The 27,693-nt window shown below is 34.5% G+C and overlaps 1 protein-coding gene across 1 annotated transcript in view; it reads left to right on the top strand.

Moving 5' to 3' along the window:
• Positions 1 to 12,702, top strand: part of LOC118195768 (matrix metalloproteinase-2-like) — a 147,843-nt gene extending 135,141 nt beyond the window's left edge. The window contains exons 6-8 of the mRNA XM_035367091.2: positions 2,182 to 2,320; positions 6,934 to 7,197; positions 12,009 to 12,702. Coding sequence (XP_035222982.1) covers positions 2,182 to 2,320; positions 6,934 to 7,197; positions 12,009 to 12,283 — 678 coding nt within the window. The 3' untranslated portion in view covers positions 12,284 to 12,702. The remainder of the gene's footprint in view (positions 1 to 2,181; positions 2,321 to 6,933; positions 7,198 to 12,008) is intronic.
• Positions 12,703 to 27,693: the final 14,991 nt, after the last annotated feature.

The raw sequence follows: 27,693 nt of genomic DNA, 5'->3' as shown, positions 1-27,693 counted from the left end.
ATACGATGCCCCTCTAGCTTTTTCCGCTATTCTGCGATTTTGAAACTTCACCGCCAGTTCGAAGAGTTCCTGCAATGTGCTTGGGTTTCTAATTTCGAAGTAGTCTTGAACAGCGGGTAACAATCTTGGTAAGATTATTTCAATAATCTCCGCGTCGGGTTTCTTCCCATACAGCATATCCGTCAGCTTAATTTTTCGTTGAATAAAGTCCGTCAACTCATCTATATCCCGTTGATAGAAACTATATAGTTCGGCTTCCAGCCTTGCTCGATCTTTCACTATGGGGAAGGCCTTTACTAACGATTTTTTGAAATTTTCAAATGTATATGTCTGGCTTCCAAATTCCCCTAATAAAAATTTGCCTATATTCTTCCACCATAGCGCGGCCTGTCCTCTTAGTGCGGATGTGGCGATGGCAACTTTTTGTCTTTCAGGCACAGGGTAGAGCTGAAAGTGATTTTCTAGGCCTTCTAGAAATATCGCCACCAAATTTTTTTCCGTCGAAATTGACGTTTGGCTTGATTGACGCTCTCAAAGTCTGGACCAGGTATCCAAATCCTTCCAATTGGCTTGCCATTTCTTGGTGTTGTCCCGCGGCTTCCATCCGATTTTCGGCCATTTCAGTTAAGTGTTCGGGCACCAATGTAGAGTTGCGCGCCTCCAACTTGCACGCAACCAAGAGGTGACTGTTGAAACTGGAAAATAGACGGAGTCTTGCTAAGGGTTTAAGTCCCTTTTTATTCAACTTAAGAAGTTACAATTGCGTGCTCTTGACGCTCACAAACTACGCCGACCCGGCGGTAAAATAAAAATAAGCACCTGAAAAGAAATAATAACAAGACTCTAACTACGAGGCTCTCTAAAAGTAACTAACCTCACCGCGTTTTACAATACCGCTGCTAATTCAGCAAACTTTGAATATCACGTTGAACGATTAACAATTCTCTAAGGCAAGCACACAGGCCGAAACGCGGGGTTCTTCAATTTCTGGCTAACTACCTCCGCGCTCGTGAAGTAAGAACAGCACACCTCGAACTCGTTTCCTTTCTATTTAACTCAGAATACTTCCGCTAATAATTTGAATCCTTGCGCGTTCTACTAAAATTTACATACTCTGGTATTGGCAGTTCCAGGGGAAAGTAAGGCTTGACAGGAAAGATAGTTTAAACTTAAAATAAATGTCAGTTAAAATAAATATAAACCCTACAAATTATACAATGAATAACTTGCAATTCAGTATGACAATAAATGATTATTTGTGTTACAAATTGCTAAAATGATCAAAGCAATAAAAGTCTAAGAAGAAGAGCATTTGTTAGCCTCTTTCTATTCATTACTAGTTCAAAATTTATTTATAAAAATTATTACATTCACTAATTCCTGCTTCATATTTACTGTTTCTAAATATAAAATTACGGTATATTCTCTAAAAATATAATTATATGCTTAATGTTATAAAAAACTGGATTCTGTACTTTGCAACAGCGTATGCACTTAACGTAAAATCTCCCAGAAGTACGCGCAGAATTGGGTGGTTTAAGTAGCAGTTTATGACAAAATAATATTGAATCATTTAGTATTAAAACCATGCGAAAAAAGAAATATTTAATACCATGTAATGTAAGTGTGGGATGATGAAGGCCAAAATTCTAATCGAATTTCAAAGTCATATAGACTCGAAGTTTTGTAGATCAGGAGCAGAAAATCTAAATTTTCTGTAAAGAATAGTTAATCTCATAATTTAAAAATTTATAAATCTATTTGTAATTAAATAAATTTATTTATTATGTTGCATAAAGTGGATAACATTTTTGTTTCATATGTTTATAGATGAGGATATTTGTTAAATATTGATTGCCTAACTAACTTATGAATTGTACTTTCAGAAATGATTTTCCATTTACAAAAATTCTTAGACTGCAGAAACTTCATATTAGTAAATGTTACTCATGCATAATTTTTTAAAAAAGGAGAAGTTTCACATATTAATTTAAAATTATGAATTAATAACAATAGTATTTTATCAATTACGGTAATAGTAATAAAATTACAATAAAATTATCATTTGCTATGTTGAAAACTTTAATAATCTGTCGATATTTAATACTTTTTTAACTTTATATGCTTTTATTAATATCATTGTTATTTAGAATCTTACATTTCTACGTTTTATTTTTTCAGTATTTTTGGAGGTTAAACAGCCAAGGGCTTATGAAAAATTACCCTGTTGAGATTCGTCGCTTCTGGTATGACAGCGATTTAGAAACAGTCGATGCAGTTTACGAGCGGCCGATAGACACAAAAATAGTCTTTTTCTCAGGTATATTATGGATTCAATGGTTAAAATACATTATTTTATCACTGTTTATACTACGTTAAAATGAGAATAAGCAGTTGTCTACTGCGTTACATTTTAGAGATAGCAAACTTCTGTAAAAAGAGTACAACATTAATGGAAATATTTCAGAATTTGTTTCAGTCCCCTCTCAAAACAAAATTGACATTTGTATTATTATTTATTGCAATTAAATGCTATAGAGCTGTTCTAATTCCTTTAAATTTCATGATTTCGAAATCAGAGAAATTTAAAATAATCTTGTCAAGAAAATAATTGTGTGTGGATGAAATACAAATGTAGTTGTTACCTTTTTTTAATCTTTCCATATCATGCGTTAGTTCGTCATCTCAGTGTTAATTTTTGAATAAAATGGCATCCCAGCCTTTCCTTTTATTTACTAAACAACAACAATACATAAAACGAAAACATATTTTATAAACAATACCCCTCTTTTTGCTACTATTATGTACTATGTCTTCAACGCTCTTTCCTGCCTCTCTCTGGTTTTCTCTTTTATATTGGAATCCTACAAAACGCAGCTTATGAAGCCCACCATTCAGTATAATTTGATAAATATTTCTTTAAAAGTAATGCATGGTGATAACATAGCTCAACACATTTCTGGGGAAGAGGAAAAACACTTTGATATTTGGAGGAGGATTTCATAGGTTGGTCACTCAAAGATTTAATTGCGTAGAATGTCAAGAAATAAAGAATAGTTTTGGTTCATTGCAAAACATATTTTCGTAGCATAAAGGAAAGAGAGCTTATTTATTATTTGTATGTTTCTATATCTCTGTCACATCCTTCCTACTCATTAAACTATCATGTTCACCTGTTCCTTGTATGAAAGCAGTAAGACAGCATATGAGAAGGTTGACGTTACGAAGTGAAAAATAGGACACATGCTGCGCGTTTCTGCTGCAATATTAATGAGCTGAATATTCTGCTTATGGCTGAAAACATGAAGTAAATTAACAAAATGCTGTCACCTAAATGTCAAAGAAAAAATATTCAGCAAAGTACATTAAAAAAGTCCGAAACAAGCAGAACAGTAACATGTTAGCTACTTGAAACTGATGGATTAAACATTTTATCATTTCTTCTTTTTAACTGCTTTACTGCCAACGTTTATAGGCGGAGAGAATTTTAAAAAATTATTTAAATTAATAATTTTGCAAATTTTAAGTTTTTTCTTAACAACTCTTATTTCAGTTATTGTCTGGAAATGATTTTTAAAATAATTAATTAACGTTTTTTCTTAACAACTCTTTTACTTCAGTTATTGTAGGTAAAAGATTTTTTAAATATTTAATTTTAGCTTAAAATAATACACTATTGACTTTAATAATAATACACTATTGACTTTGATGCTAAAGCAGGTTACTCTGCCTCAATACGGATTGACACAGCTGAACCCTATAATAGGCAACTCCCGGCTCTGAACGTTTGGAGCTACGTACTGGTTTTACTACAGCAACGCACGTATTTTTATTTTTCGCACACAAATAACCTGTAACATATCAACATAAAAAAACTTTCATGGTGACAAACATAAAAAAAACTTTCATTCCATTCACGCACGGATTCTGTATCGTATGGTTCCATTTCTGCATCCCATAACGGATATCTTTTTCCGTATATGAAATTTTCCGTATATGAAATATTACCATTTCTGCATGCCCTCCGTATATGAAAACTTATTAAAGGGATTTCTTCATCTTATTTTCCGATTAAGAATTTTATTTTACATTCGAAGTAAGAAAGGCTCATTAAAATACAAAATCAAGTAACTTCCTATTATTTTCTTCATTTCTGTGCATTAGTTGTATTATTTTTAGGAAATTTACTTCATTCTTTCTGTATTTCGAAACATGTGCTTGTATTCAGCTCATTGCATAATTAAGAAATTAAAAAAATTCCGCTTGAATTTGTTGTTATTGTTACTGTGACTTATCTCACTTGTCTGACTGTAACATCAAAACAAGCCCACGAAATATATCGTGGCAAGGAGTACAAGATTAAGGCCAAGCTGACAGTACAACTTTGCTCAGTCCCCCCCCCCTCAATTTTGATAGAGAGCACCTCGAAGAATGGATCCGAAGGTCTCCCACCCCTCTTCCCCTACCATCAACTACTCAAGAGGACTTTCGGCTCGCCGCATATTTATAGTGCTCCCATGCCGCACAGGCACTATCTGAATTATTAAAAACATTCCATGCCTTTTCCCGGATCCAAACAAAGGTCTTTTGGTAGAGCGTCGATAACCATTATTCCAGTTGGGCGGCTGCAAGAACTTAAGGAGTATTGGAAACCCCTATACCGACTTTTTGTTGTTGTTGTTGTTGTTGTCCAATGGCAGATTGTGAACAATTACAAATGTAACCCAGTCCAATAATCTATACAAGGCTGGATGTGGTGGTCTCTTTATTATGGAGGCACCTAAATAGGTGGGCCACCATCGCCTTTCCTATGAAGGGACGGACAGTTACAACCATGCCTTCTCCGTGATTCGAACCCAGGTCCTTCGGCATCGCAGTCAGCTTCCCTGGCCACCATACCGACTGGGCGGCTATCGACAATGTTAAATTGGCCATTTTCGATGTACCTTTTCTCAAAATCTACTGTAGATACACGCTTGAAATTTTTTGTGTGATTAAAGTATACCTATTTGATTATATTGAAATAAGCTTCTGAAATATTTTGAATTTCAGAGTAATTTACAGAATATTTTGTTAGGCATAGTAAAATTTAGCACCCCGAAGCTCACACAAATTTTTTTTTAAATTGTTTTCTGAGTTTAACACAAAGAGCTCATTTCAGTAAATATTAGGAAACATAATAAATAAGCCATAAAAATTTTAGATAACTGAGAGCAGTAGTTCCTGAGAAAACGTACATCGAGTACCAACAAATCACGTTTGGAGAAAAACGCGTTTTTATGTAAAAATCTCATTTATTAAAGCATTCGATGACAAATTAAAACTAGATTTTTTACAGTTCTAATTTTCATAGAGGTTAGAGAATGGTATTTTTAGAAAGCTAAAAGATTTGAAAATGCAAAAATCCAAAATGACCATTTTTTGAAGGTATTTTGGTTTCCAACATCCCTTAAATTTCTTATTTCTTCAAAATAAAGCCATGAAGATAGAAATACACGTAGTTCTAAGTAATAGGAAAATTCGATATATATTAGTACCGCTGACGCAAACTCGGTATTAATATGCGTGTGCGAAACGTAGCATTGGAGTTGAATACGAAACATCCAGGACTGGAAGGACAATTTCTCGAAAGATTTTTAGACGAATAATACAAATAAAAGGCTTTTCTTCTATAATGGTTATCATTTAATTTGTTTATAAATTAACTAAATTTTTAATTTGAATTATTACAGTTATCAGATATATAAATTCAGCCTTAAATTTTTGAAATTGTGATTTTGCCCAAAAGTTACCCCCCCCCAAAAAAAAGCCTAAATTAGAAAATGACTTGACGAAAAATTGATAAAGACGAAAATACTTTTGTTTTCATCACTAATACTAATTGCAGCATTTTTTTTTTTTTTTTTTTTTTTTTTTTTTTTTTGTATAATTTAATTTCAGCCGAAGATTTCTGCTTCGCAAAAACGTCTGTGAAATATCCAAGAAAAGGCATCATATTATGTTAGGAATAATGCATCATTTTCATTGGTAGCTGGATGATTCCCAACTCACAGCAAACTTCACACCAACTCTACCCTCCGTTTTTTTACTAAAATAATTAAATGATTTATATTAGTCTCTCTTCGCAACCTTTTCTAAGGCCAAATTTCAGAAATAGTTGCCGTTTCCCTACATTCTTGCTTATCATTGCTAATAATTGCAACTGTTTATTTTCTGTATATGTTCTTAGAAAAAACGATAAAGTATTCTGAAACTCGCTGAGGGGGCAAAGTATCCTAATTTATGAGAGTAGGTGTTTTAAATTAAAACGTATCTATAAAACTGGTAATTAGCAATGGATTTGCCGATCTATCAATTGAAGTATTCGCATGAGTTCAGAGGTGAAATGATTGATCTAAAAGTCTATGTCCGACTGCATGACTTAAAATATCCTGCATACAACATTGAAAGAGTATTGATTCTCAGAGGCGTAGTGCACCAGGGGACAACTGAGATTTTGCGCCCTCTCCTATTTGCCATGAATGGAAAACGTTTCATTCTAAAATTTCGTAGCATCAGTTTGCCCCCCTCCCTTGATGCTACGCCCGGAAACAGATGTCCCTATCCACCCACAGCTACGCCACTGCTTATTCTACCTTTTTTATATTTACAAAAGGTGTAAAAAACATTTTGTAACAAGTGAGATAATAAGATGATTCTAGATCGGCTCAGGCTGGAATAAAATTATGGGATTTATCCCTCTTGAGGCTGAATTAGGAATAAAACTCTCAAGGTTAAGTTGAAAACGGGCTGAATTGGAAGTAAATCCAATGCCTAAAATCTAATTAAGGCAGTAAATGATCTATCTTGAAAAAGTTAATTTTTTCTTATAATGAAAGGTTAATTGTGAAAAATAACTATATTAAGTTACTAAAACTTTAATTTCAACTATAGGACAACAATACTGGCTTTTCAATGGGAACAGCAAAGCGCCAGGTTATCCTCGTCCACTTACAGATCTCGGCCTCCCACCGGACTTGAAGCGGATCGATGCAGCCATGGTATGGGGATACAATGGCAAGACGTATCTCTTTGCTGGAACTGAATATTGGAGATACGATGAGGCGGAAGGTCGAGTGGAGCTTGATTACCCTCGGGACATGAGCATGTGGAGAGGGGTGCCTTATCACATAGATGCTGCCTTTCAACACACCGATGGTAAATAATTCTCTGAAGTATATAAACACGACCATTTTAAGCCATTTTCACGGAAATTTTCTTTTGTTTTACCTTTTTGGAACCTCTGGAATTTTTGTTTGATTTTTTTCTGTACATTCAGATAGTTTTTATTTATAGTAAACAAATAATTCCTAACAGGATCACATAAATCATAGCTAATGATGCACGAATATTTTTTCTAATTTGAGCTTTAAAATGAAATTCATTGTTCACCGATGATAGAATTACGTTTCTATAGATAACGAAGAGCTTAAAATGTTATCCACTTAACTTTTTTTTTCATTGATTAGTTTTTTTGGGGAGGGGGGGGGTTAAAGATAGAACTGCTGATTTCTGCATGTAACCATGTGTTAAATGTTTAATTTGAGGTCACGTATTTATATTACTACAATATGTTCGTAATCAGTCAAATAATTGAGCCATTGATATTTTTTTTCTAAAATATCCTCATTATAAATTATTTGTAAAGAAAATTATTGAATCGTTTCCTACAATATTACATTTCAAATGAAGTGAAATGAAAATGTCCTAGGACTTTCAGAATTATTGCATTGTGTCGAAATTTCTATAAGAAATCTGAAAGTTTTTAACAAACAGGAAACAGCAAAATTAAATTATTAAAAAAATTCGAAATTATAAAGAGAATTCAAAATTCAACACTCCTTGCTTCGACTGTAAGAAAAACATCCTGAAAACGTCCTCCGAGAAGGCCTTCCTCTTGTCAGTCAGGTAACAGAAGAATGCTGGCTGCTTTATAAATTAGTTAACCGTATTTAAATATATAAATTGCGAATGGTAAAATGCGCCACAATTATTTTAAAGAGGCTTCTTAGAAACATTTCATGTGTTTAAGAAAAATAATTATCACATTTACACGTTATTATAAATCAAAATTAATTTTTCTCGGGGCATTCAAGATAAAATGTAATTTAGTCTAATATTTGTATTAATGATTTCCAGCTTTTGTGTTTAAGGTGCTTATATTGATAAAAAAGTCAAAACTATATAAAATATTGGGCCATCTGTAACTTAATGATGATGCATAAGTTTTGAATCAAAATTGTCCCGGTAGCATAGCCATTCATTTAATTTTCAAATTTCTAATGTTCCTAGTGTTGTTCCTAGTGACAACTAAATCAGGCTTTCCTCTGCGGACGAATATAAATAAATTTCTTTATTTTAGATCAGGTGTCTGTTTTTAATGCGAAGACATGATTTTTTCTTATTTCTTCGTATCATTGAAACTTCGCTTCTCGGTAGAATTCATCATAATTTGTTTTACGTTACTGCAGACTTAAGATGAAGTTTGCAAAAAACTTAACTTAAAAAGCTGGGCGAATAACTGAAGTCTGACGCAAATATATCCTCTGACATGGTAATCAGTGTCCTTTGAATGACAGATAGCCACTGAAAAGTTAAATATGCTAACACAAACTCCTTGGATATGCATTTCACTTGTTATCTTAGAATAGTTACCCTAAGGAATGCGAAAAAACGTGCTTTTAAGTATGTCGTTCGAGTATCCCTTAGTTCTAACCAGAGAGAAATTGTTTCCTAAAGCACTATGGCATTCCCTGAAAAGGAGTTCTTAGAATTATATGTTCAAAATAGTTTCTGTGTACTTACTGCTCAGCTGTGTGTTTGTTTCGTTTAACTTTCTAAGTAAGTATCCCATTAGCTCGCAAGTTTCTATTGTTTGCATGTCCAGCTAGCAATCAGAAGATCCTTAGTTTGAATCTAGCCGAGCGTAAAGTTGTTTCTCAACTTTCCTGTCTCCGACTAAACTGCTACCTTAGTTGCCATTCTTATTCAGTTATTTTTATCAGTTATATATAAAAATAGTTAGATTCAATTTCGGTCATATACATTCACTTGGTTTTCTGCTAAAGTACTTTTTTCCAAGCCAAGACAGGCCCCTTTGCCGCTATATAAGCCAATCACCGGCAAATATGCTTGCTTGCTATGTCTTTACTAATCAATTATGAAATTAACTTAAAAAATAGGAAATATTATTTCGTACAGATTTGAATAAGGATTTACTTTGCATAGCTGCCATATTAAATATTTTGGAATGTTTGAGAAAAATTATTTCCATTACGCAATGATGTAGCTAGTGCCTTTGCCGCTCGGAGTAGACTCTGATTCTGCTGCTCTTATTGATATATAAAAAAATAACTGAAAAATGTCAAAATAGCACACACACAGACATATATATATAGGGCAATAAATTCAAACTCATTTTTTGAAGAAACATTTTAGTTCCAACATTTTAAAGCTATATTATTTATTTGTTTTCAAAACAATCGATGACATCTTAGAAGTCGACTTGATTGTTCCAGTTGCTGTAATATAGACAGTATAGAAATATTTCTTAAATGCAGAATAAAATCTCTAGTTATTAAATATTTCTTAAATGCAAAATAAAATCTCTAGTTCTTAAACATTTCTTAAATGCAAAATAAAATCTATAGTTTTTAAGCATTTCTTAAATGCAATTTAAACCAGCTAATGTGAGAAACCATCAGTGTTTATATCTAATGTGAGGTAAGTTTGCACTGGTATTACAATATCTGGAACTTCGTTCTGGATATTGTATTTTAGAATAATCTGCGAAAATTCAAAAGGAACGCCTTCCCACGTTCCTGTTTCGTTTTCTCTAGAAATAACGGGAAGCAAAATTTTTGAAATACTTCTTTCTTAACGAGGAGCGCACCAGCGGCCGAGCGGTAAAGACGCTGAACACTGGTAGTTCGGTCTGAGGTTCGAATCCCGCGAACGGGCTGGCTGCATGGGCGTTTTCGTGGTTTTCCCCATGTGTAACGTGTATACGAGCCAGTTTCCCTTAGAAAGTCCTCCACGAAAGGCATCCCTCCCTTTAGGCAGATAGCCCTCGTGTGCTTTGCCATAATTAAATACACCACACCACCTGCTTAACGAGGAATTCTTCCTTATAAACGTCACCGTGATTATAATTTTGTTGATATGCACAATTCGGGATAAAAAAAAGTATAACAAAGGTATGTTGCTGTTGAAATATCGCGGTGATTTCTTTGAATACTTTAATTCGAGTATTTCCCTTCAATTTAATTCGGTATGAATCTCAGAATCTTACTAAATTTATGTGCTTCGACGTTCCACATGACCAACCCCCTAACATTTCACGCTAGAAACGCCGCCTCCAAAAATGTGCCGTACAGGGAGGCCCTTCTAGCTACACCATTGTGAACATTTGTTTTATTAATTACTGTTTATAATATCATACGCAATTTTTAGTATAATAAATGCGGTTTAGTACATTTTAAAGGCGTTATAACATTCCTCTCGTGCGGAGTCTTTTGGTGTACTGTTTAAGGTATCCAATTGTCAATTAGAAGAATCGCAGTTCGATTTCGAAGCAGTTGATTCCGCTCTGAAGAACCTTATATTCTCTATCTATTAGATTCTAAATTTTCTGTGTATGTTTTCTTTTTTAGAGTCAACCATAATTTTGTAAAGGCCACATTTCATGAATCATCGCTTACTTTCCCCATTTAGAGAAATTTTTGTTTACCCCCCCCCAACGCTTACAGCAATGATATATTAGATGCAGTTGAAATTTAATCTGGGATCATTCACAGAGTATCTTTGAAATTTAAGTTATTTATAATACTAGCATGACTCTGACTTATTTATTAAAGCTTTAATTTTCGTCCTGCAGCATGAAGGCATGATGGTAGATAATGAAGACTTCTCAAAACATTTGTAATAATGAACTTTCCCTACCCAAAAAAGAGAAGAAAATTCACAGATTCTTGCCCTGTCCAACAACATACATTTTGATCACGTTGTCCATGTACCGTAACAAGTTCGAACTTCTAGTCATGTTCTTAAAATTTCAGACTACTAATTTTTAACTTATATTTTGTTTGTTCCCATGGAATTGAATGGCGAACCTGCTTACAAAAAAGACCGGTAAGTATAAACGATCGACTGATATAATGCTATAGGATTCTTGAAAAGATGCATGAATCGTTCGTAGAATCAAGAGAGTACTTAAACGCTTTATGGTATTATATTTGAGTTTCACTAACCAAGTTCACTTTGATTTACATCTTTCTTATTGCCTCAATTCTTCTTGGGCTCGTTCGTTCCAGACATTATGCGAATTTGAATGGAAAGCACTTTAGTATAAAGCTAGAAAAATAGCTCGTAACCGCATGAGATTAACGTTAACTGCCTTGCCATAGCCACTGCCTCTCGTAAGAATAGAAGCCTAATGTATACTTGATTCGTAAATTAACATTTTGAGTTATTGTTAGTCCTCGGTCCGAATTTCTAGCCGGTTTTAGAAATGCTTAGATTTGTAACTTTCCAAAAATAGTTAAGGGATTGTTTAATTTGCTGCCGAGTCAAAGTGATTATTACTTTTGTTTTTTACTTTTTTACTTCATTCCTCACAAAGGGTGAGAGAGATAAAATAAGTTTAAATTCAAAGTAATATTTTATGTTTGTTTGCTTTTAGAGCTTAGTTACCATTAAGGTGAAAACTCATGCAACTGCATTCCCGTAACATCCAAGTTAACTGAATTTGAGCTAGTTAAGATTAGTTTAAGCCCAGAAAAGTGTTACAGCTTGTCTTAATATTGTTTAGGGAACCAACATTTCCAAGCGTGTATGAATTTTTAGAATTTGATTACATGGAAGTATAAGTAATTTTAAATTTGATAAATGTGCTTTAGAACTTAACACTCTTCTAAGATTTTTAATATATCTTTTTTTTTTTTTTTTTTTTTTTTTTTTTTTTTAAATAGGCCACACTTATTTTTTCAAAGGAAGAAAGTTTTGGCAATTCAACGATAATTTGATGTCTGTAAAGAAGATTAAATTAAGCAATATAAATCAATATTGGTTTGGATGTCCAAGTCGTAATGAGCAAGCACCAGACGAAGATGATGACGAAGAAGAACTAGACGTGGATTTAACAAGCAAGTCTAATGTTGTGTGTGTGCTTTCAAATTCGTTCCTCTTTATGTCCTTCGCCGTGACGTTTCTTTTTTATAGGACGAGACTAATTCTGACTTTATAAAGCAACAATTGAATAGGAATGCTCTGAAAGTGAAAGTAGTGATAAATTTGCAAAGTATTTACTTATTTATTATTCTGATTTTTGTATCAGTTCAGTGCAAGAAAACTGATAGAAAATCAAGATTGTGTACATTAAGATTGGCCATCAAGTGATGGGAATTTTTTAATTATTTTTATAGACATCTACAATTTCTTTTCTTTACTCTTTTCTTTTAAAAATAAAAATATTTTCTTTTAAGTAATAAAATTTTTTCCATTGTATTGTTACTATTATGTAACGAATTAACAAATGTAAAAAAAACTTTGCTTCGCTAAACCCATCAAAATTTATTTAATTTTGATCTCATTGTTCAAGTTTGTATTTTGCAGAAGCAAGAATTATAGAATATTATGTAAAAAATAAAACCAAAATACTATGTTTTTATGCTTATAGAATGCTTTGTTTTTCATGTGTAAGACAGGTGTTTTTGTCAACAAGAGGTGAATAATTTCAAAAACACTCTTCATTCAAAAATAATTAATAGAGCTTAGATTTAAAACAAGCTTTGCATTATTGTGAATTTTAATAGAATAAATAATTAGGAATTGAATTACGCATTTGCAGACTATAAAATATACCAGGTAATTACGTAACTTATTATATCATTGGATTGAAGAGCTATATATTTTGTGTAATGATGGCACGAAAGAATTTTAAATTGACGCTAATTCATATTTTATCAGTGTTTTACTGGCGCATCAGTTAATCAGCTGCAAGTGAATTTTAGTGGTGGTGTATTTAATTATGGCAAAGCACACTAGGGCTTTCTGCCTAAGGGGAAGGGATGCCTTCGTGGAGGACTTTCTAAGGGAAACTGGCTCGTATACACGTTACACACGGGGAAAACCACGAAAACGCCCATGCAGCCAGCCCGTTCGCGGGATTCGGACCGAACTACCAGTGTTCAGCGACTGCTGCAAGTGAATGCAAAGCCAAGATAATTATTTTTTAAACAGAGTTGACAAAATTCTAACAGCGCTACGCGAGTGACAGAAATTCTATGACTAAGATTCAAAAACCCTCAGTAAAACTAATTTGCATCCTAGTGAGGAAGGAATACGGAAGGAAGAAGTCACAACAAAGATTAAAATCTTAATAACTTGTAGAGTCATTAGGATTTTTTTTAGAGGCCAGCAAGATGAAAAATTAGCAAACGCCTTCGCCGGGAATCGAACCACGGACCTCTGAAATACCGGCTCAGTGTGCAGAACCACTACACCAGGAAGGACGCTAGGAAAGTGGGAGAAATACTTTATAAACTATCTAATGTAACATAAAAGTACGTTACATTTTCTTCATTAGAAGTTCGTAAACTAAGGTCTTTAACAACATTGGCTAAAATTTTGAAGTGAAAAAATCTAACCACATGAGCCAACCTTTAGAACCAGCCTTACGCCTAATTATACCTTTAACTTTGTGCTGTTACGAAGTCGGGATTTTTTTAAGGACGAATTCATGTCATCATTCGCATTACATCTCCTTAAAAATCGTTTAGCCATAGAAATACTTTTTCACACTGCCTTTTCCGATCTGACATAACGTTTAATCATGCACATTTTTCTTTAAGCATAATTTTCTCACCAGCACCGTAATGGGTGCGTAAGTTGTGCGTTGCTTCAATTACCTATCAGCCAAAACCCTACATGTTATATTGTTATGAATGTTGTATATATGTAAATAGTTTTAATGAAATTATAGGTGAAAGATTAGTATCTTTTGCATAATGTAACATGAAAACGCTGAAAAGAGCGATGCTCTACCGGAAAAAAAAAAAAAAAAAGATTACAGGAGCAAGTCTATTTAACACTGAGGTAAATAATTAAGACACAATAACACGCCGAATAAATACCGATTCAGAAGTCAAACAACAAAAATCAGCGTTAATTCACAAAATTTTTTCACAGGACTAGTTTCGATGGTTTTACCGAACCATCATCTTCAGCTGCAAAACCGCAAATGAACAAGATAGGAAATAATGTTTAGATAAGATAAGAAAGCCTGGACAAGAATAAGCAAGTGGCGCCATCTGTTGGCGAAACCAGAACTAAAACATAATTTCTCTAAAAGCCGAAGGCAAATTTGGATTGGAATTAGGATCGTTAACTAGAACAGAAAGATTTTTATGAATGTGAAATGCCTCTAGAAAATCCAGTTCTCCAATGGAAGATGTTTTTTGAATAATTTTGGCAGCAGAAAAATTGAAAGTGTGATTTTCGGACCAACAATGTTGAGCAACAGAAGACTTCTGTGTTTCTTTTTTTCTAACATATGCCTCATGTTCTTTGACGCGAAATTTTAAGGCTCTCTTAGTTTGGCCAATGTAAATTAAACCGTACTGGCAAGGAATCCTATAAATACCCCAGGAATTCATATCCGGAATGGGGTCCTTGAGTATAGAAGTTGGAATTTTATTGATGGGAGAGTAAACAACCCGAAAGTTAAATTTCTGCTGCACATATTTTCACTGCCATGTTTTTAACCAGATTCCAACTCAGGCGAGATAAGAAAGACATCCGACATAAAACAACTACAGGCTACCGACCAAAGTTAGCTCTTCTCAAAATCTGCATAACCCTCTGGAACGAACGAGATCGTGACTAAGTTCGAAGTGATAGATCAGTATGCAAATTGTCATTAATGGCTATCTCGCTAAATTCGCGAGATCTCTCCAAGTTGGCGATGGTTTTTGCGACAAAATTTTGTCGCCGAATTTGGGAAGAAATAGCCAAAAGTCGTCAACTTTAAGGACCATTTGGCGATATTTTTTTCGATCTGAGTTGTAACTGGTACTCTAACTGAATACCTGTAATTGTTCTTATATGTAACTGTCGACGTATCCGGCCCTTATATGTAACTTTAACCGTATAAATGTCAAGAAGTGTATCCAACTCGTTTTCCAGTAAATTTGAGAAAGAGAAGGCAGTAGAGATTTCTTGGCGTTCGGTGGAAAATCATATAAGACCGGAGAGAGCATCAGTTTCCAGTATTTAGTTCACCGTTGATTTCGGCGTATTAAGAGCATTGCGAGCCTCTCTCTTTAGGTGTGCTTTGCTTTGGACTGTGTTTAACGTTCTTAGTAGTTTAAAGTGGTGACTACTGATTATGCTCTGTTATACGGAGAAAAGCTGCACGAGTACTTTTATGAAAAGTTTCAGAACTGTTAAGTGTTTCTTTTAGGAAAATAAATTTTATCAAACTATAACATCGATCCTGTGCGCATTCAAACCATTTCGAACCCGTACGCACGCAACAATTTTGGGTGCAAGATATGGGATTGAGCGGTGACAAGAGCGATGGAGGACCAATTAAGATAAATGTTGAACCTTTTAAAGGAGAGATGGAAGCGAACCAAGAATCTGTTAATAATAAAATAAAAGCTGTTTAAGAAAAGATGTAATCCGTCCAAGAATCCGTTAAAAAAGACATGTGTTCAAGAAAAGATTGGAGCAGGTAAAGAGAAAATGAAAAGAGAAATTACTGCAATAATAGAAGAAAAGTTCGATGCTATGGAAGGCAGAATAGACACCGGTGAAAACAAAGTTGGGAAAACTGGAGTAAAAGTATCCGCCGAACAACAAATCGGAGAAAGTTTCTGCTGTTGAAAAACAAATCGGGAAAGAGTTTCTGCTGTCGAACAACAAATCAATTAGAGAGTTTCTGCCGCAATCGCCAAGGAAGTTGAGAACTTAAAGAAATCCATAATTACAGCAGAAAACAAAACTGACGTTTTTGAAATATTAGATATGTCTTCTTATCCCTTAATCCACATATGATGGAAAGGCCTCCTGGCAGGTGTACAAGACTCAGTTTTCTATAATGGTGGACGTAAATGGATGGTATTTCCAAGCTAAAGCCTACCACCTTGTAGCTTCTCTGATAGCGAACGCAGAGGATATCCTCTAAACTCTGGCCAAAACCCAGAGGCCAGACTTTGAAGCCCTATCCGGAGCTGTGAAGCAGCACTTTTGCGAGAAGTGTTTAAAAGACTTTCCCAGGCTTCAGTTAAAATCTTACCAATAGAATCCCACGGAAGCACTCCAGGATCTCGCCACAGATGCTTAAAGGCTGTCTGATCCCACGTTTTTTGGGCTACCCTTCAGAAGCAAGAGAAATCCTGTCCCTGCAGTACTTCCTCGATGGCATCAGTAATCCTGAGACACAGAAAGCCCTCCGGATGGCGGATGTCAAGTATTTAAAAAGCACTTAAGAATACGACATGAAATTCGCGGTAACATAGCAAGCAACTCGTAGAGACCGTCATCCAGTCAGAGCTGCTCAGTTCCAAAAGCCAATGGATCAAGCGATTGTTCATCGAGGTAATTAACCGGGCAAGTCAATTTCTTGAGGCGGAATAGGGGCAAAATGAAAATGATCCTAATGCTCTAGAACTGCGGTGGTGAAGGCTCTGTAAAAAAGAACCGCAGAACATCCCAAGGCACGGGAGCTGTGATTCCTGCCAACAAAGAAGACAGAAAATAATTAGTAGCCATCTCACGGGGCGGTGGTCACCAGATATTGAGAAGCTCCATTTTAAAGAGTTTCAGATTTCTGTAATGTGTGCCCACACTAATAGACTATTCATCACTGGACATATAAATGGAGTTACGTGCAATATGAACATCGATGCAGAATTCAATAGCCATCATCCGAAGAGGTCCGAATCAACAGTCGGAAGATAAACTCACCTGGACGCCGTTCTGCATTACTCTCCAGATTGTATCCGGTGATAAAATCGACATCAATGAAAAGTTAAACGTTAACATCGAAAACAATGATGACGTTGGAAGTACCACATACCAACACACGGCATATGACGTAAATATTAAAGACTCTTGCATACTCGAATTAGTCTTTCTGAGGAAATGCAATTTTTTGTTTGTACTTTGAAAATAACGAACTCCGTTCTGCCGCTGAGGACACAACCCTATTTGAAATAAAAGAGGAAGGAGTTAAATCCGTCGATCATATCATAGCTCAAGACGATATCACATTACCAGCAAAAGCAGAATTTTTACTTTATGGATCCATAATTGAAAATGGAAATTTCCGGTAAGGTATAATGAAATATCCTAGGAATTGTAACAGCCCAAAAGGAGTACTAGTAGCTTCATCCGACTATCGAGGACTCATCCGACTATCGAAAACCGGTGACAGTTGCCAACGTAAGTAATAAGGCGAAAAACATCAGGAAAGGCAAAGTGCTTACAGCATGTACTCCAGTGATGTAAGTTAAACGAACCAGTAGGCCTTCAGTCTCTGTGTCTTCCCAGAGCCTAACATCGTAGTTATTTGAAGGATACACATTTAAGCAATGAAGAGAAGAGTGCTTTTGAACATGTCATTCAAGGATTTCAAAATGCTTTCTCCCATACGTCTTCTAATGCAGGTCGAACCGGTTTCGCTCAGCGCAAAATTGATACGGGAAATTATCTATCAGTCCCAGCAACATCAAGACGTTTGCCAATTGCTAAACAGGAGGAGGTAAGGAAACTTCTAAAGAACATGCAGGAAAGCGACGTTATCGAGCCTGCAGCAAGTCCTTAGGCTCCTCCGATAATTCTGGTACGAAAGAAAGCTGATTCAACTAGATTTTGTGCGCCAGTTGAAGGAGATTGCGAAGAAAGACAATTATCCTCTTGCTAGAACTGACGACATTCTGGACACTCTTTCTGGAAGCAAGTGGTTTTCAAAGCTTGATTTAAAGGGTGGATATTGTCAAGTAGACCTACACTGTAACGGCCCAGAGAAGACAGCATTTGATACTAGACAAGGACTTTGGCAGTTCAAGATGTGGCATTTGAATGATATAAATTGCTGGCAACTTTCGAACGCCTCATATACACCGCGCTGAGAGTTCTCTCGTACGAAGCTTATCTGATTATACCTGTATCATCATCGTCTGGAAAACTTTTGAAGATCATTTGGAAAATAATATAGAGGTGCTTCATAAATTCATAGAAGTCAGTCTAAAGTTAAATTCTGGAAAATGTTAATTGTTCAGACAGGAAGTGACTTATTTATGACATGTCGTGCGAAGGATACAGAAATTATGTCGCCAGATAAAGATTGGAGACACTATGAAATTGTCCATCAGCTCAGAAGTTTCCTGGAGCTCTGCACATACTATACGAGACTTCTGAAGGACTTTTCTTCCATCGCAAGACCCCTACACAAACTGACAGAGAGCATGCAAAGATTCTTGTGGACAAAAGAATCTGAGGACGCACTTGACAATCTCAAGGAGCCTTTAATATCTGCGACCATCTTGACGTATCCTCAGTTCGATAAATCTGTAATTCTTGATATGGATGTCAGCAATAAGAGTATCGGTGATGTTTTTTCCCAAACATTAACGGTCAAGAACGTATCGTAGCATACTGGAGCAAGTGTCTATTTAAAACGGAGAAAAATTACATGAAATCACATGAAAAGTTTTCTCGCCATAGTTAAAATCGTAGAACATTTCTACAATTAATTCTACGGTAGAAAATTTCTGCTCAGCACAGATCATGCGTTGTCCGACTTGGCTTTTAAATTTCAAGAAATGTGAAGGCAAAATAGCCAAGTGGATGCAGAGACTGCAGGAAAATGATATCACTATCAGTCATCGTAAATGATCACCACAAGGAAACGCCGAAGTTTTGTCTAGAAGACGCTGCCCAGAAAGCTACCGGTATTAATCCAAGGTTGAAGGGAAATACGAGCTGGTTAATGCGGTAGGACGTCAAATTATATCTTCAATATCGGCTGATAAAAAAACTATGGAGTGATGAAGATGTTAGGAAAGGCCATATGGATGACCGCCGAGATTTCGATTTATAGTCCGACGACAAAACAGTACTGGGTTCTGTTGGACTTATTCTATATTCAAAATGGGTCTTGTACCAGAAGTTCGAATTAGATGATCGAATGCAGCTGAGGCCTTTCAAGATCCCTATACAGGGCATTCTTAAAAAATTCCATATTGTGTTTACAGGTGTGCAGTGCCTCTTTATTTATATTCGGATTAAGGAAGGAATTTTATCTCGTTTATAATTAAAAATACTCATTTATAATTAATAACTCTACATTATTTGACATAGGCAAAACCCAATCGACGCCTTTACATCCGCAGTCAGATGGCATGGTAGAGAGTTTTAATCTAACTATCCTTAACAATCTCTTGCTTATGGTTTCCATAAGCCAACAGGTGTGGTACCATAAGCTACCTCTATTCTTATTGGACTATCGCAGTACTGCGCACGAGACAAACAGCTATTCTCCATCCCAGATGCTCTTCGATTGTGACCTTCATCTGCCTTGTGATATCTTATTTGGTCGACTTCCGAATGCGCTTTCATCGCCTAAGGAGTTCATTCAACGCCCTGGTACGTTCGAAATCAAAAACTTCATGATGAATTAGGCATTGAACAACTGAAATATTTTTATGGCCGGCTTGCCCGGAATTTTTACGCTAACCTCCCAAGTATCAACAACCCTGTTATAAGGGTTTACGATTATGATGTGAACGACCCAAATAATTGTAAGCGGCCTATGGCCATACTTAATACACATATTATTTAAATTGACATGTTTTATCTGTATTGTACATTTGTGACTTATGTTATAATTTAAGTGCACCAGCTGACTCACACTATCTGTATCGTATGTATATATTATATGCATCTCTAGACTCAGGTTAAAGCCAGCTCGTTTCCCCTTTCTCAGCTTTCCAGGATGGCATTTTTAGATCTTTACTGGCGAACACTTTATTTCTGCTAGCATTACCAGTTATCTTACTCTCCTTTTACTCAAAAATTATAACATAATAATTTTAAAACAAAATTATGTTAGTTACTCATGACAACATTCAAAACAACCTACATGTTCGACAAGGGGTAGGGTCCTTGACCCACGCACCCTGGTGCTACACCGCTTCCATGTGCGACTAGGAGTCCATTCAAGATCTCCAGCAACGGTTTGATGCGATGCATAATTTTGCACGACAGCGAGTCAACTTGGCGATGGAGAAGATAAAAACTTGATACTACACGACAGCAATTGAACGAAGGTGACAAGATGTGGTTATAGAATCCGATTCGACAGAAAGAACTCTCTCACTACAGCCACAGTGGGATGTTGCTTACAAAGTTGCAAACAGACTGAACAACATTGTAGTTCGGATTCATAAGTCGTCAGATTCTAATCCTAAAGCTGTTTATTACGACAGTCTAGTGCCTTGCTATGGCCATAAGACATAATCCCTTTAGTGTATATAATGTAAATAATAAACTAAGACCATGGTATTATTTTTATATAAATTTTTAAGTTTATGCATTTAATTATTGATTTAGTATTAGATTTGTTGTATTATTTATAGAAATTACCATCTCAGTATTGTACTGATTTCCCTTAGTTGAAATTATGGCTTCCTTCCCAGGGATTGATTGTACTGCCCGGAATATGCAGTCTTTGGGAAGGGGGCAATGTTACGAATTTTGAATATATGTCAAGAATTTTAATGCTTAATTTTAATGAAAATTTAGTATCTTTTCTATAATTTAACATGAAAAGTCTGAAGAGAACGAAGCTCTACCGAAAAAATAAGATTACAAAGGCAAGTCTATGCAATAGAGGTAAATGGCTATATCGCTAAATTGGCGAGATATCGCCAAGTAGGCGATGCTTTTGGTAAATAATTCTTCCGCTAAGTTTGGCGAGAAATCAGCAAAAGTCACCAAATTTGGTCATCATTTGACGACATTTTGTTCGGGCCCCTGTATAACTGTAATTGGCCCCGTAATTGATCCTTATATGTAACTGTAACCGTCTATGCCTTCCAGTAATTTCGAGAAATGGAAGGTACTAGAGATGTTTCGGCGGTCAGTGGTAAACTATATAAAACCGGAGAGAGCATCAGTTCCCAATTTTTAGTTCCAAGTTGACTTTGGAGTACTGAGAACATTGCAACCTTTGCTTTTAAATGCGCTTTGCGCTGCGTTGTGTTTAACATTCTTAATAGATTGAAGTGGTCACTGATAATTCTACTTTGTGTATTTACTACTCTTAATACTCTGAAGAGCTGTACGCGTATTTTTGTGGAAAGTTCCAGAACTGTGAAGAGTTCCTTTCGTAAAATAAATTTTATCAATCTATCATCGGTTCTGTGTGCAATCCATTGCAAACCCCTACGCACGCAACAATATGTTAGACACTCTAAACGTCAATACTAATACTATACCTACTATTCTCAGCTTAAATGACCTTTAATTCTATTAGTATTTACTGGAGAACCTAACATTTAAATGATTTCATTTACAAAGTGCTAGCTTTTCTTTAAACCCACTCATTATCATTTGCTAACTTTCACTTCGTTTATAATATACATCATCAGAATGCACTTAACTTTTATGATATAGTTAACATAATTTATGCATTTAAAACAATTCCAACATTCATTCAGCATTCTTCAGTTCAGAAGATTACATTAAAGAATATGTACAACTGCTATTATTTGCTTTGCAATGACCTTTTTTAAGTACTTTTCAGTCTGTAGTCATTTGCTTCTCCTATGTTTAATAATTAAAATTTTCTCTCTGATATGAAGTCATAGTGTTCAACATTTATTATAAATTACTGATGCTTTCTTGTGGAAAGCTTTAAAAAATCAAAGTAAAATTTCATGTACGCTATTTACAATTACGTTTATTACAAATGATCAAGATATTTTATTTCCATAAATTCCAAAAAATATAAATTACTCCACATTCAGAACAGTACAAAATTCGATGCAAGTAGCATTTGAAACTGATCCACTGCCATTACAATCTCTAATATGTTCATAACCATTAAAAAACAGCTATCGAGTAAATTTTTGGTTCTTGGCTTAGTGGTGTTAGATTAGCACAGTAAAATGATTTTTTGAAAAGGGGCTAAGACACAAATTGAAACAGTTGAAATAATATCATATACGCATTAATGATTTATAGCGCTGTGAGATAAATTTCTTAATACAGAATTTGTTAAAAGAATTACAGCATATTCCGGCATATAACGCACATCTATAATTTCAAATTACAATTTTTAATATATTCGTCGTTTAATGCGAACCCTTTTCTTTACAAAGAAATATACGTGCGGTGCTGTTATCTTTTGAAGGGTTCTAGTAAAAAAGCCCACAGGAATAATGCTCACAGGTATAAATGCTCACAGTAAAAAAGCCCAGAAAAAAGCTCACATGGAACTTAAATGGAAAAATGCTCACTTAGACATATGCTCACATGGAAAAAAGCCCACTGATAAATAAAATATGTAGGAATATCATTACGTTAATCAATCAACAATTAATTGATCTGAACATCGTGCACCTACTTAATTTTTAAAAGAAAAATTATTTAACCATTTGAAAAAAATTATTAGACAAATGCTCACATTAACCTTTTCAGAGGCGGTATATAAAAGAATGAAAACTATAGTAAAATTTTGCATGTACTATAATACTTTATACCACTGCCCCTGCATGATATTTTTATTCTTGTAACTGCCAATAGTTATTATTATTTTTTTTTTACTCTATTTTTGCATACTTTGGATGTATATCTATAGGAATTGATGTTTGAATATAGTTATTTAAGTTTGGAACCAAAAACGTTCTACAAGACCACAGTTTCCAGTCGAAGTATGGAATCGTTATGAAGCAACTTCAGAAAAATCTCCTAAAACAGTAAATCGTTACGAAAGCTTTCATAAGGTATTAAATTTATTATTTAATTGTAGACATCCCAGTATGTGGTTTTTATTTGACGGACTGAAAAAGATTTAGCCTGTCAACGTTTATTATTAGCTATTGTAAATACAGGGTGTGCTGAAGTTAAAAAAAAAAAAAGAAAATATGAAAATTTACATTTAGGAATCGCGAATCATGTAAGAAACTATGATGAAATAGATGATAAAATTAGATATTTACACATATTAGCTAATATTTAGTAATTTTATGTATTTATAACTTTTTTAAATTTATATTTGATTATATATAATAGGGTATTTTATGTAATTTAAATAAAATAATTATTTATATTTGCTATTCTTCTAAATTTTTATATTATAAAATGTGTAACTTATATTTACTATTATTTTATTTTTTTAACATTGTAATAATTTTTCACGGTATATTCTGTTTCATTTTTCTTCCTTCCTCCTCTCCTTTTCCTAATTCAAAACAATCCATTTGTTAATCTAATTTAAAAAATGAATCTACACATAAGTTATACAGTTTTTGATATATATACCATAGATGTTTCCATAATTTAAATAATTTTCCTTTGAAAAATTCAAGTAGGTGTACGATGTTCAAATTGATTAATTATTGATTGATTAATGTAAGGATATTTCTATGTATTTTATTTATGTGAGCTTATTTCCATGTTTCCTAAATCTATGTGAGCTTTTTTCCATGTGAGCTTTTTTCTGTGTGGGCTTTTTTCCTGTGAGCATTTATACCTGAGAGCATTATTCCTGTGGGCATTTTTCCGGTCACCCTTTTGAAGTCATTCATTCGAAGATTTATCCCAGGCTTTCGAGCAATAGTATATGGAATTGGGAAGCGATAAGGGGAACAGTATGCATTGGGGGAAATGTTTGAGGAATTACATAATTCTACAAAGAGGGTAGGTTGTGCTCAATGCAGGTGGGCACAAGAATGTTACTCTAGGGTTTCGAAAAAGAGTACATAATTTGGAGTATGAATGCACTTCCAAGGCGAATCCGCAGAATTAGGAGTTAGATGTTTTATCTTTCTGCAGTCCTTTGAAATCATGTTTTTGAAGTGAACAATGAAGGTTTAGGTAAATCACATTTGGTTTAGTTGAAATACAGTTGATATAGTCTTCCTTTTAGTAGTAAATATCTTTTCTGCTAAACGAAACACAGTGCTCGTTTCAAATACAAAGTCATTCAGTTTTCGAAAGAAAATGAAAATCGCGCTCCAGCAAGGATGTTTGATGTTGACGATAACTCCACACGTGAGTAGAAGATTGAAACCACAGTAATTAATGTGCCAAGGAATAAAACAGACTTTATGCAAAAGAGTAAAGAAATGGCCTGCCTTAGAAGAATGTATTGCGAACTGGGTATTAGAAAATCGCTAGAATGGATTAAATGTAAGAAGACACAGCATACGCTTGTCTTAATGTGGTCAAAAAAGAATGAAAGCGAAAACTCTAAAGTAACTTTGAATTGTTGTAGTCGATTTATGGCATGGGATAATTTAGTTTTACAAAAAAAAAAAAAAAAAAAAAAGCAAAAGTTCGCAAGGTTTTAGTTTGGTGCAAGTTTGTTAGTTTCAGAGATGATTGCAAGCAGATTATGCACTCACCAGAGCATGCAGAAGGCAAAAGTTGATGAACCAACCACTGTACAATTTGCTGGGTGTGAGCCAGATATTATGGCAGAAGTTGCAAAATTAACGAACTCACACAGCCAGACATTTATTCACTGAAAATAAAACTTAGATCCAAACTACCGTTGTTTCGTGCCTTCACCCGCCGATCTACTACTGCTCAGTGCATAAAAAGAGGTTTAAGTACCGTTCGTATACATTTCCTCAGGATTAATGCTAACTTGTGTTTGCAGTTTAATATATTTTATGATGAATTTAAGTTTAATATGAAGTTTAAAAGAAAAGTTAATATATGATGAGAAACAGAAAAGAGAACTTTCTCAGATTCTCTCAAAACGTGGAGAAAATTTCTTTAAAATGAATATCTCTCTAAGATAGAATTTTGGATAGTTTTAAAATTGATGTGCTTCACTGCATTTGCTAATGAAATTTTTAAGTTACCCATGACTTGTAAGAGATTACTTTAGTAGAATATCATTATGCCCATACTTAGTGCGAACTCAGATGCAAACTGGAAAAGAATTTTTTTTCCAAGTTCCCAGCTACATTAAAAATTTCATTCTACTAACATATTAAATTTATGCATATGAATTAGAGTGACATGTACAAGAATTAAGGCACTCACAGTTCTCCTTAATTTCAAATCCATTTTTGAATAGAAATCTATGTTTTCTTTTAAGGTATGAAATCACGCACAACAGAAACAACTGTATATCACTTAACTTGTCAAATATTGGCCAAAAATTTGCGTATATCGCACAAGTAGCAGCAATCGCCCCAGTAAAAGGCAGAGACTGTAGCTGCAGCAGCGCAGTACAGATTCGAGCACAGCCGAGCCAAGCAGAATATGTAAGCTGCCAAAGAAACTGTTCTGCCAAGGAACTGGCTGTCAAGTCCAGTATCCTTGCTGATTCTACCAAAGAGGAGAAATATACACTGATGGCTCTTGAACAACAGAAAAGGATGTGAAATTAAAATACATTACAATGATCTAGAATCACAAGATTTTAAATAACAACTTGAGAAAGAAAACAGTGTTTTTCAATCAGAAATCTATGCAGTTCTTCAAGCAGTCAAACAAAGCATTACTAAATATTTCTCAAATCTGTATATTTATACTGACTGCTTATCTGCAATGCATGCCATCGCTAATATAAGTAATAAATCATAACTTATTCAAGAAATTCTAGATAAATCTTCTAAAACCCAAGGTCATCATTTTTACATAATATGAATATAAGCTGATATTGGAGACAAATGCAATGAAGAGGCTGATCAGCTAGCCAAAGAGACAGCCCAAGTTTTTTCTGCTAAAAAAAATATTTCGCATGGCCAGCTTCACACCTAAATTCAAAATTACGAATTGCTAGTAAACATTTATGGCAACAATGGTGAGATATCACCGACACAGGACGAAGAGCATACAACCTATTACCAAAAATCGACTCTTCTATTCCATACAGTACCAAACAAATCACATGGTTCCTCACTAAACACAGCCATTTTTCCACGTATTTCTATGCAAGGAATATTTCATCTACATATTTTTGTGCATGTGGAGAAAGGGGTGAACCAGAAACACTATATGTTTCTAATGTGCATTAACAACGCCATTACATCTAAAAATACCTAGCTTAGAGAAGGAACGTATACCTTTTCTAATATTTGCAAATAAAAAAACAAAAATACAAGAAAAAATTTGGGGAAAATTTTGGATTTCTTAGCTGGAGGCCAAGAACTTTGCAGCGCAAGTTAACTACCATCAATCATTATGAAGGCTAATTACCATGAGCGTCTCTGATTGTTAACCATTTCTTGTGATTAAATTTTATCACACTGGATGCTATATGAATGCTGCATGTCATCTGCTTATTGAAAGGATGTTGGTCAGCTGGATATGTAGTGTATGAGGTCAATACCCATTCACTTATGGTAAATACTGGGTGGCCTCTACACTTATGCCGACCTAGCTAACAGAAGCATAGCTAGGGTTTTCAGCGCCTGGGGACAACTGAAGATTTTTCACCTCTTTCTGTGTGCCAAGAATGTAAAGCATTTCATTCTAAAATTTCATAACATGAATTTGGCGCCCCCTAGATGCTGCAGTAACGTACAGCTGTCCCTCCTTGCCCCACCCTAGCTATGCCACTGCTACCTACCTACCAAAGAAGAGAGGTCAGCTCCAGTAATCAAGTGGGTTCTACAGCCGAGATTCAAGTCTACAGTAAGTTGAATGGATCCTTCAACAGTCTGACCTTGTCCCGGAGAGGTTGAGCTAAGTAAAGCCGTGTGATATTACTGAGAGATGTCCAACTCCACCTAAGTCACTGTTCTTGTTAACCTTCTTTTGTTATCTTTTCTCCAATTTAAGTTGGTTTCAGTAACGAAATCATATTTTGGTTTAAGCTCCTATAAAATTAAGCATCGAAGTCAGATCAACACAAGTTTTCCAAAAATTAGTTTTTCAATCAGGTCCCAAAAGTTAATATAATTACTATGCACCTAAACATTACACATTAGAATATACAAACAAACATTTTTCTTATGTTTAGTACAAGTAAATTGTGAATTGAAATCTATTTTTATTAGAAACTAATGTTCAGAATAAAATGCCGAAACAAAATACATGTGAACCTAAGCAAATTTTTAAACTCTTTTCAGTGGGATCTCTTAATGAATGTAAACAAATAAGAATCTAAATTCAATGGATATTTAAAAAACCTGTAATATGAAAAGAGATACTTGAATGAATTTTTGAAGTTTCAAGAAATTACACTTGTTTAAAAAATTTAATTAGATGAAAGTAAAGAATTGAAAGACAAATATTTAACATTTTTAATTATAAAATAAAATTTAGTAGTAAAATTGAAATTTACATTGTCTGCTTAATCGAAACTCACCTTTTGTACCTTTATTAAGCTTATTAATATAACTGAACTAGAAAGAAGATTTAATGCAACAAATGTATAAGTATTCTAAAATCAAACAACTCAGA

Source organism: Stegodyphus dumicola, chromosome 4 (genome assembly GCF_044657685.1).
Source record: "Stegodyphus dumicola isolate Sdum_Otavi_A_Nest chromosome 4, ASM4465768v1".
Taxonomy (NCBI): domain Eukaryota; kingdom Metazoa; phylum Arthropoda; class Arachnida; order Araneae; family Eresidae; genus Stegodyphus; species Stegodyphus dumicola.
The sequence above is the reverse complement of the archived record's forward strand: the minus strand, read 5'-3'. Positions and strand labels throughout refer to the sequence as shown.